Source organism: Balaenoptera physalus (genome assembly GCF_965194825.1).
Source record: "Balaenoptera physalus genome assembly, chromosome: 10".
Classification (NCBI taxonomy): Eukaryota; Metazoa; Chordata; class Mammalia; order Artiodactyla; family Balaenopteridae; genus Balaenoptera; species Balaenoptera physalus.
Window position 1 is genome coordinate 50,119,541 of NC_138889.1, and position 12,048 is coordinate 50,131,588.

The 12,048-nt window shown below is 38.3% G+C and overlaps 1 protein-coding gene across 1 annotated transcript in view; it reads left to right on the plus strand.

The window, feature by feature from the left end:
• SYTL2 (synaptotagmin like 2) overlaps window positions 1-12,048 on the plus strand; it is a 77,220-nt gene that overhangs the window by 54,662 nt on the left and 10,510 nt on the right. Inside the window, 5 exon segments of the mRNA XM_082410108.1 lie at window positions 1,201-1,254; window positions 2,500-2,547; window positions 6,381-6,475; window positions 9,644-9,763; window positions 11,079-11,248. Of these exon segments, the coding sequence (XP_082266234.1) occupies window positions 1,201-1,254; window positions 2,500-2,547; window positions 6,381-6,475; window positions 9,644-9,763; window positions 11,079-11,248 (487 nt within the window).

Consider the following 12,048-nt stretch of genomic DNA (forward strand, 5'->3'; position numbering starts at 1 on the left):
GACTTAGAGATTGTGACTTCTTGGGGTTTTGTTCTTAATATTTTTAAGCTAAAATTCACCCCTGGGATTACAGATGGTCATGCGAAAACTTATTGAGTGCGAGTTAACCGCTGCCAAACTCATATGATTAAAATTGACCATTGTCATGTTTAGAATATTTTTACGCATCTGCAATTGAGACTGAAAACTCAGATTTTAGAAAAGAAAAGAAAAAAGAAAAAGCTATGCCCCTAAACAATTCTTAAAATTCAGAGATTTTCAGGGCTCTGGGGGCAATAGTCCCAGTTTGGAATGCAGTCCTCACCCTACCAAAGATCTTGGAATCTCAGGGTTGGAAGGGACCTTGAAGGTCACCCATTCCAAACTCCCCCCAGTGCAGGAATTCCCTCTAAAGCCCCCTTAACAGGTGGCCAACCCCCCACATCCGCCTGAATGCTTCCAGAGAAGGCGAGTCCAGTCCTTTGTTGGACAGCCCTGATTGTTCTTCCTGATGTTAGTGATGGGCCCTGAGGAAAAAAAAAAACAACAAAAAACTCAGCAACAATTGTCCAATTTGGCAGACCTCTTGCCTGAGAAGCATGTGGCTATTTCCATGGTGCAGCTTTAAAGTACTCAGGAATGTGTAGGGTTAAAATAAAAAACACCATCAGCTGACGGGTATTCCTGCATGCTCCTTTCCAAATACCGATACCCACTCTCACAGTAGCCTGCCAAGATTCCACTTAGCAGCTGGTCCCCAGTTACATCTCTTCAGTTGACTTCCCAAGCAAGGCTCCCAGAGGCATACACAAATGATGATGCACGCACAGAAATATTTGTTAATGACCGTGGGTTTGAGAAGGTGTTAGTCATGGCTAGCATCTTACCCTTTCCAGAAGCATAAAGAGGCTGTTGCAGCCCTGTGCTTTCTCCTGCTGCCAGCCGATTGCTTGCTCTGAGCTAACCCTCTAACCCTTGGGAGTCCGTGTGCAGCAGTGTGCTGATGTAAGCTGCATCGGGGCTGAAATGGGAGCTCCCGCTATGGCACTGGCTCAACTAGCTAATCTAAAGAGAAAGTATTTTGGGGAAGACATCTTGGTTGCACCCCTCACCGCATCTTGACTAATTGCTTCCAACTCCGGGGGCTTCCAGGGACAATCTCACTGTTCTTTCTCGCCAAGGGTCAGTCGTTTTAACCATTTGTTAATTTCTCCTGCACAGATCAAGCAAAAGTAGATAATCTGCCAGAAGAATTAGTGCGTAGTGCTGAAGATGGTAAATATCTTTATGTATTTGCATGTCTGTCTGTGTATTAGGTTCTGGGATGGTTTGGGCAGTCACCGGGATGCAGCTGTTAGAGAAATAGAAGAACGTCATTTGTCGCTATGTGATGAATTGTGCCTAAGTTATTATAAAATGGTTCTGACTTGCTGCATTTAATACTGCTTGTATTCTTAAGGTTTCTGCTGGTGATAACTGTTGTGAGGATCTCATCAGAGACCCTAGGGAAGCGAGGGTTTCTAAAAATAGGAAATTGTATTTCTATGGGTATGAGCAGATTTTTGCTACTCTGACTTGCAAAACTCCTTGTGAAGGCAGGGAAAGTGGAGTGGGTTCCTGGGTTAAGTAATTCCTATATTTGATTCTCAAGTCTCAGCATTTAGATCTCTCTAGGTATAACTGGTAAAGATTTAAGGTCAAAGGAAAGGGTTCCAGAACAAGAGTGGGGATCCTGCCTCTGCTCAAGTAAATAAGTATAGACCAAAGGTGAAATTAACTGATTCTGAATTTTAAGGAGCCAGAAGGTCTTGCAGCTTGTCAATGGATCAAGTATTACTTGGTTCAGTTATAAAATGAATAGGGTAATAGTGGTGGGAGGGATGGAAATGAGTCTGATTTTTATGGCTCAGCATTTATGTAAACATAAATATAATTTATACTTGTATGCTAGAATTTTGGTTTCTAAGTTGCCTGCACTATAATGATAAAAATGTATATTAACTGAGCTTTCTCATGTAAAATGCAGCAACAGAGCTCTTCAAAGGTCATTCCTTACTTTTATGTAATAGTTTTGTCTTTCTCATTTTATGTTTACAGCCACCTCACTGAAGTAAGTGGGGCAGTGATTTTTATCTTCATTTTACAGCTAAGAAAAGCTCAGAGAAATTAGGTGATCTGTCTAAGCTCTTGTAGCTAGTCAGTCTGTGGGAGGGTGGGGACCGGCATCTCAGCTTCACTACTCCTAGTACAGTGCTCGTTCCATTTTCCATGCTGTGGCTTATTGAGGGAGAGGAAAGACACTGCACATCTCCTGTGCTGGATGTTGGATATTTAGTTGAAGAGGAGACCTCAAAGAGGCTAATGAAGAATTGCACTGGGGAATGGAGGAAAGCAAGCTGAAAAACTGTCAGATGTATTCTGCAGTCTTAGTTGTGAAACTGACATTTGAGCTTTATTTTCGTGTCTCTTTCATCTTTCTGTTAAAATGGTATTTATTCTCAATGTTGCTCTTCTGAGTAGATCAAAAAGCAGATCAGGAACCAGATACAAATGAATGCATTCCAGGAAGTGAGTAGCAGGATCTTTCTCACAAATGACTAAATGTTGCCACTCTACATGGTGTTAAATGTACTGAAATAACTAACCCCATTAATAACGTAGCATTTATTATTATACTAAACTCTTGCAGCTTACAAAACTATTTCATTCTGACAAGGGTTTTATTAAAAATATTTTACTACTATCTGTGTTGAAAGATTAATTCATGATTCCACTGAGGGATAGTTATATATGTTTAAAATTTTTATGTATACATATGTATATGTATTATATATACACACGTTATTGCTGAGTACTATTATACTTTTGCCAGTCTCTCTGCTCTTTGAGTCTTTACTAAAAATGAAGTTGGCACCTTCTAATATGACTTGGCTTTTATGTTGCAGTATGGTCTGGAGTATTGGATCTCTTATGGCCTTTACGCAAGGCTATAGACATGAAGCAATTTATAATGTATCTGGACCTAAGAAAGGACTGTACTTTGACAATTAGTATGTAGTATGGTCATATATGCCTCTCTACATTATCTATAGGAGCAAATTTTATAATGCGCAGGGTTTAAGCTCTGAGGTTCAAAACTAAACTCAAATAGTATAGTTCAATATATAAAGCAAATGAACATCTGAATCTCAAGTCATAAATGTATGTGACAACATGGATGGATCTAGAGGGTATTATGCTAAGTGAAATAAGTCAGAGAAAGACAAATACCATATGATCTCACTTATATGTGGAATCTAAAAAAACAAAACAAAACAAAGCACAGACTCAAAGATATAGAGAACAAACAGATGGTTGCTGGGGGGCATGGTGGGTGGGAAAAGGTTAAGTTTATTTTATAACTTAACCTTTTTATTTATTTATTTATTTATTTATTTATTTTTGGCTGTGCTGGGTCCCCGTTTCTGCGCAAGGGCTTTCTCCAGTTGCGGCAAGCGGGGGCCACTCTTCATCGCAGTGCGCGGGCCCCTCACTATCGTGGCCTCTCCTGTTGCGGAGCACAGGCTCCAGACGCGCAGGCTCAGCAGTTGTGGCTCACGGGCCCAGTTGCCCCGCGGCATGTGGGATCTTCCCAGACCAGGGCTCGAACCCATGTCCCCTGCATTGGCAGGCAGATTCTCAACCACTGCGCCACCAGGGAAGCCCTATAACTTAACCTTTTAAGGTTAAGTTATAAAATAAAAAAGCTGTGGGGATGTAATATACAGCGTAAGGAATATGGCCAATAATATTGTAATAACTTTGTATGGGGACAGATGGTTACTAGACTTATGGTGATCATTATATATGCAAATGTCAAGTTATTAATTAGTACACAACATAATATTGTATGTCAACTATATTTCAATTTAAAAAAAGAAAGAAATGTATGTACACTTGTGGTAGCTAATATGCATCAACTAATTAATATCCACCATGAAGAAAAGATAATGATTATTCACCATTTTCTGTTCAATCTTAAGACTGCTGTTCTTAACAGTGACTATTGTCTTGAGTACAAATAGTGAATTAAAAAGGTTTTTGTGGAGGCTAGCAAAGCATGCAGATATGCGTGTGTGTCTTCTTGACGTACCTGTTTCAGGTGGTTTCATAATCCTAGGCACTGGAGAGTTGAAGATAATGATACACACACCTGCCCTCAGGAGTCCACAGAATTTTTAATAACAGTTTCCCAGCAGTCTTTGGATGTGCTGATGATTCTTAAAGAGAAGAGCAGCCAAAGGAAGGAGCCATTAGGTAGAGAAATGCTGATGCTTGAAAGCCGTGACATCTCATCTGAAATCTGAAACTTTGCTCATGAGGTTCTCCTGCCAGAGATGAAGGAGCTGAGCTTTGGCACATGACCTGACAAATTCTTAAGAACCACCTAGGAAAGAAGGCAATCCAGGCTTCAGCCCTTGGTGTGTGTTCTCTGTCCGGCTGCTGCAGAGGAAACAAGACTTCTGTCCCTCGGGGGGGTTGGGTAAAGAGGCTTTTCCAGTTGCTTTTGAACTGGCAACTGGATACTTAAGCTTGGGCATCCTAGTTTATCTTTCTGTGTTTTGTTCAACATTTAACTTGAGGAATGAAAACAAAACATAGGCATAGACAATGTATGCCTATATGTCTGTGTCTTCATATGTGACCTCCTAATTAGCTTAGTTATTGGTCAAGGGACATAGGCTAATCGTGTGCTAAATTCTGGGTAAATTAATTTCTCTTTTTTGTGATATTTTCCAAGATGACTCTTAATGTCTGGGCTGGGGTTATTCGTTTTCTCTAGTAAAGAGTGTATTCTTACCACAAGACAAAATGAAATGCATGATCAAAACACAAATAACTAAAGCCCAATAAATGTAAAACTGACTACATTTGAGTAACAGATATATACTTTTGAAAATAATAGAGAGTAGTGTTATGTTAAAAAAGTTTTGCATACTCATTGGGCTACATTGTGCCCTTGCGGGATCTCATCTTATACTGCTTCAGTATAAGTCACCTGAATACACACACACATGTGTTATTGTTTAATGGGAAGTAATTAAAGTAGGTATCATCTTGTGAGACACCATAAATGTATTTTGATGCATTTGTGAGCCTAAAGCTAGGTGAGAACTATTATGTGAATAAGCAAATATTTAATATGTGTAGTTCAAGTTTCTGTCTTCCTTCATTAGATTTCTTTTAACTAAAGATGAATTTAGCTAATGCTCAGGACTAAATTTGAGCCTTTTGAGTTATATGTAGAAATAATAACAATTATTTTGATTTTTTTTGACAATTTGACAATTTTGACAATTTGACAATTTTTTTTGACAATTTGATTTTTATTTATCTGTTTTCCTAGTATCTCTTTCAATGAGAAAGTCAAGTCAGTATATTTATATCACATTGAAAAGATAATTTAAAGATTTCCTATCAGATAATGTTTATTTGTTTAGCAAATATTTACATAAGGCCTAATATGTGCCAGACACTGTTCTAAGTGCCTTGAAAAATATTAAGCCATTCAATATAGAAGCTCTGATTCACCATAAGAAAAGCTTAGACATTGTCATTCTTAGGCAAAGAAGAAGAAAGTTTTCTAACTAGAGTTACACAAATGAGGAAGCGAATTCATCATCTTATTGTGACTTCCACACATATACTTACTATATCAGAAAGAAACCATATGCTACATTTTCATAGTAAATTCTTAGAGTATCTTAAATTGAATCATTCAAACTTGGCCTTGGGATATCTCTATTGAAAACTCTCTGAATTAACAGGTATCTAAATAATTTCTATTTTCAAAAAATAATTAGTTTTGAAATTGTAGTCTTTCACGACTTTCTGAGGGCGAAACACTCTTACAGGTAATCCCAACAATCACTAAAGAAACCAACCTCCTTTTAGACACTCAATAGCCAGAAATCTTTTATGATTGAGTTGTGTACAAAGATCCTTGCTATCTGATGAAATAGTTTTTCAGCCTGCAGCATGTTCAAAATGTAATATATCTCAAGGAGATGAACCAATAAAGTACAGATCCTGTGGTTCAAAGCTCTAATGTGAAAAAATGTAAGTTAAAACCAATTCACATTGGTAGTAGGTTTCAGTATAATTCAAATCCAGTCCTGCAGTCCAGTAAACCTAGTGGTTTTTAAATTTTTGTTTTCTGTTTGGTTCAACTCCTTGCTAGTTCTCTCTCTATAATTGCATGTTGCTTACCTTATGGTCCTGTGCATGTGAACTACTATGCCTTTAACCAATTTACAAAAACATCTCTGTTCATAGACGAAAGAAAAGTGTGTTTTCAACTTATGCCTTATGTTTGTCTGACAACTGTGAGGATAATTTTGAATGGAAATGCTACTGTTTAGTTTCCACAGTGCCTTCACAACCTGATAATCAGTTTTCCCACCCTGACAAACTCAAAAGGATGAGCAAGTCTGTTCCAGCATTTCTCCAAGATGAGGCAAGTTTGTGTTTTGTACCTTCCGAAAAATGGAACCAAATAGGTGGATTTGCTATGCCAAGGTTGGTGTGTCTGTATGCAGCCATAGCAGAGACTGAAGAGGTCAGCAGGACTGACCTTCGCCTCTCATGTCAATAGAGGTAGTGTTGTTAGTCCTGGAACAAGGCAAGGCACATCTCATTTGACTCATACAGTAACTCTTATTGGTGGTGAAGTCAAAGTGCATAGATTTGGGAATGTGACTTTTGTTTCAAAGTGGGTACAAAATAAGAAATCCAGCAGAAAAATGTTGGCATGAGCTCCTCTGTAGTTTAGAGTACAGTTGATTTGTGAAAGCTTAGTCTAGGTAGCATGACTAGCTTGAAAGCATATGTTAAAATAGTAAAGTAACAGTGACATAGCAAACTTTATCGACATCAACTGGGGGTAAGCACTTTATGTACATTATCTCATTTAATCCTCCATTAACCCTGGGAGGTGGGCACCATCATTATCCCCAGATATTACAGATAAGGAAACTGAGAGTAAGAGAGGTAAGGTAACCTCACTCAGCTAGAAAGGGGTTAAACCAGCACTGGAGCCCAGATCTGACCCCCATGCTATTAACTACTATACCTACTGTCTCAAGTAAGAACATGACTATTACCTGTTATTCATTTAGTACCTAGTAAGTACCAGGCACTTGATATTCGCTCTGATGTCTAACTCTCACAAACAAAATGTGGTAGGTACAAATTTCTCCATTTTATAAAAGAAGAAAGAGCCTCAGAGAGGTTAAGTAACTTTCCCCAAATCCAACAGCTACTAAAAAGTAGATCTAGGATTTGAACTCAGGTCCTTAACTAAGATGCCATGTTCTTGCAGCCAGGTAGTTAGGAGCCTGAGCTTTGAGGTTAGGCACTCCCAGTTCTGCCTATGCTACTAATTTGCTACGTGATTATGGACAATTTCCTTAGCTTCCCTAGTACCTACCTCGTTAGATTGTGAGGAGTCAGTGAGATAATGCAGGGAAAACACATAGCACAGTGCTGACACAGAGTACCTTAATGTTAGCTGTTCCCGTTTGCAGTTTTGGTCTGATTTTTAATGGCGAAATAAAAGCTTCATCCTTAAGTGTTCTCTTAGTAGATGGAATGTAAGGAAAGCTCTGGACAATATATAAATTACATCCCTCCTCCCCTACCGCCTGGGCACTGTTCTGTCTACTCTTGAGCCTTAGATGAACTGTATCTGCAAGTATTCAGCCCTTGCATACGCTTAAGAGCCCACATTACAGTTCCTTTGGAAAGAATCACTCGTTCTTTGAAACTAACTCATTAGCTGGAAGCCAGCATAGGCACCTCATGGAGTTCCTATGGTCTTATACCTTTGTAGATATGCTTTGGTCTTGGTTGGTCACGTGAATGAACCGTCTAATAATTTGAGAGGCCAATGATACCTGATTGGCCTGATTTTTTATTTTTCCTCCTCCCTTCAGTTTTAACCTGCTGCCTCACTGCTCCACACAAAAGACAGTCCAAATTGTTTGAGTTTGTACATCAGAGATGCCAAATTAAGCTGTATCATTTTACCTTTCAAAGTACCTGGGGTTGGACTGAATGTTAAAGGAAGTGGGATGAAATCAGGCATTGCTTCTTTGTCCACTGTCCCTTTGAGGCTCAGTGTCAGTCACATTTGTTGAGTACCAACTTTATGAAAATCAGTGTTCCAGGTCATCAAGACAAGGTCCTATCCTTCCAGTAATCACTAATGATCTGATGTACCAGGTAGAATGTATTACGGCTATGATAGGGGGAAATGGTCTGTAAGCATGTGGCAAGGGAGTATGATAATAGAGACATTAAAAATGTATAGATTTTTTTTCACCCTTGAGTAAGGATTCTTTTCTCATCCATATAAATCATAATTTTTTAACCCTTTTCTTAATCTGCGTTAGGATTGGCATCTGTTATATTGACATGTAATTGCATGGGCCCTGGAATATGTTGGCATGAACTAATCACTCCTCCATAAAGGTGTTTCCCTAACCCCAGGAGCCACTGAACTGCTCCATAAACTCTCTAACCCCAAAAGGAACTCATTCTGAAGCATAAATTCTTAAAGCTACCATCTAATAAACTATAGATCTAAATATAATAAAATTTATTATTGTCACTTTTCTTTCTTGACCCAGGTAAATATTTCCTGGGACATATTTAAAATAAGTATCTTGTTGCTATTTTTTTTTTTTTAATTTATCTATTTATTTATTTATTTTTGGCTGCGTTGAGTCTTCGTTTCTGTGCGAGGGCTTTCTCTAGTTGTGGCAAGCGGGGGTCACTCTTCATCGCGGTGCGCGGGCCTTTCACTGTCGCGGCCTCTCTTGTTGCGGAGCACAGGCTCCAGACGCACAGGCTCAGTAGCTGTGGCTCACGGGCCTAGTTGCTCCGCGGCATGTGGGATCTTCCCAGACCAGGGCTTGAACCCGTGTCCCCTGCATTGGCAGGCAGATTCTCAACCACTGCGCCACCAGGGAAGCCTATTTTTTTTTTTTATTTGTTAAAATCTAATGTGGGCAGAATGTACAAATCAATATACTTCCCTTTAGCAACACAAAAGATAAGCACAATAACACTATAGAAATACCTAAGAGGTGGTTTAAAATTATATATACACACATATATACATATGTGTAAAAAACTTGAAACACAGATCAGATTAGCATTTGTTTTCCCTAGTTTAATAGTGTCTCAAGTAAAATGAGACACTATTGATTTTTAGGGAAGTTAAGCCTATGTTAACGAGAGGAATTAGGCATGACATTTTATGATTTGATAGTAAATGTTAGACCATTTATTGCCTAGGTAAAGTTAATTTCTCTTATATATCAATAAAGTTTTCCAAGCAATATAAATGTATAATATTAAGAGAATGCACCTTGGGGCCACACCTTGTAGGTGAAAAAAATCGCTTTGTTATTTCAGTACCTAACCACTGCTCTCCTCCTAAGATGAGGTCCAAGGCAGACCACCCACCCCATCTTGAATACCATTCCTTGGCAGTTAGCACTTTGACCTTGGAAAATGTCATAGATCAGTGGGATACCAAGATATTATCTTTATCTAAACAGATTTTGATCTTGACTCATTCTGAATTTAAATTTTGTATATATTGTATGATGTTTTGTAGAGTGATGACAGAGAAACAGATACAGCATCAGAAGGCAGTTACCAGCTCAGCAGACACAAGAAGAGCCCGAGCTCTTTAACCAATCTTAGCAGCTCCTCTGGCATGACGTCCTTGTCTTCTGTATGTAAACAAAGGCTTCATGTTAATATCCCTCTGCTTCTGCGAACCTTGCTCCCCCATGCTCCTGCTACTGTAAAAGGGCCTTTTGTTGTATTTCTCAGATTCCAGGGGCATGAGAGCTTTTTCTCTAACCCACAGTTGGCTTCTGGCTAGCTAAATCTTCCTTTTTCTCTGTTTTAATCACAAGAGAGTTCATATCCAAAATAAATAAATATGGTTTTTTGGATGAAAGTACTTAAAAAATAAACCTAAATTACCAACAAGATGAACCACTAAATTTTTCTGTGCAACAAATGGGGTAGCTATCACAAGGTATGCTTATATCTGATATGCTTTTATATACTGTGTGCAGGTATAGAATTGTACCTCTCTTTTAGCGAGACTTTTATTCTGATGAATGAAAGTACTGATTCACATAAAAGAATAGGAGAGGCGATTCTTTGCCCCATAGAGGGATTCAGAATGGAGTTTTCAAAGGAAAGCTCCCTAAGTGTAGTTGCTCAGATTTGATTTAGAGAATTTGACTTTACACAGAACTTTCATAAAGTGAGGTAGTTTTGTGTGTGCATGTAAGATGTGTGTAGAAATATATATGTAAATACGTCCACATACACTTATCCAAATATCTCTGATATATATACACATGCACATATCTCACCAGGTATGCTAAACAAATGATAAATCTGTGCTTAAATTCTTACTAGCCTTGCATTTTTCAAACTCTTTGTTAAAAAATCTATTTAAATTGAATTTCTGCTGATGACAATCAAATGTGTGACCTTGGGAAGGCTTTAAACTTCCTTCATCAATCATCCATTTTCTGCCCTTCCTGACCTCTAAAAGTGTATGGCTCAGTAAGCATTTTCTTAGATTCAGTGGATGGGTAACATAGTAAAATTCCTTTTTAGTGCCTTGGAAATTTGATAGAGCAATGTGTCACTGTGATTTGTGTGCCTGGGGTTTCTCACATCCTCTTTCTTTAACACTTTAAATTCTAAGCATGCCTAAAAATGGAACTCTGAATGCCCCCTACCATAAAATCACCCTGCTTTGAAATGAGTCAGCATCTAAGAAACTTTGCATTTCACTTTTCATCTGTGTCTCTTAGAAGCAATTTTTGTTAAACACTAGTCATCATGTCATGTATATCATGTCAGGTTGTCTGTGTTGGTACGCTTTTTTGATGCCGTATTAAATTAACTGCTTTTATATGCAAACTAGAGAAATAATGGCAAGCAAAGATTACATCCATGATCCTTGTGTTGGGTTCAAGAATGAGATAGCGACAAACACTTCCTGTTTCCGACGCTTTCAGGTGAGCGGCAGTGTGATGAGTGTTTATAGTGGAGACTTTGGCAATCTGGAAGTGAAGGGAAATATTCAGTTTGCAATCGACTACGTGGACTCACTGAAGGAGTTGCATGTCTTTGTGGCCCAGTGTAAAGACTTAGCAGCAGCAGATATTAGAAAACAGCGTTCGGACCCGTAAGTACATTTTGGAGTCACTATTTTCTCTTCGTTACTCTTAATCTTGTAGAAATTGGGAAGGAAAGAAAGTAATTGACGGGAGGGTATGTGTGTGACTGTGTTAAAAGGAATGTTTGGGGAAAAAAGTTGGGGGGAAATGCTGTTTACTTTATAGATTCATACGCCAAACCTACTAAATTATAAAAATATCAGAGAAGCACAAAACATTTCAAGTTGGAAGGGACCTTTGAGGTCATTTTGTCCTGATTCCTTCTTTTTACAGATATGGAAACAAGGGACAGAGAAGATAAGCGACTGTTTACATAAATTTAGCAGCAAAATGAGGAATGATGGATTGAGCCCCAATCTCTCTCCACACACTTTCAAACTTTCTCTAAGATTAGGGACACGTGGGATATACTTTATAATGCTCTGTGGTGCAGAAATAGTTAAGATTCTAGAATAAGGTAGTTTCCATATTTAAATCATATTCTATAGAACTTTAGGGGGAATTACCAATTCATCTCTGAAATCACAGGTTTAATTGCATTTCAGTTTAGTTACAAAGTTGAATGGTATTCCCTACTTATCCCTATGCAGAAGTCTGATTCTTAATTATTTTGCTAGCATAAACCCAATCCTAAAAGGAACTGGGCTTAATAGCCTTTTCGTTTCTTTTCTTCTTCTTCTTTTTTTTTTTCTTTAACATTCATATGGCTTGATTAGGTATGTACCAGATTATTTTTTTTCAAAAAACAGTCACAAAAACTTTTTTAATTCTGCAAGCATCAAAGCCTTTTCTTAATAGGAAACTAGCC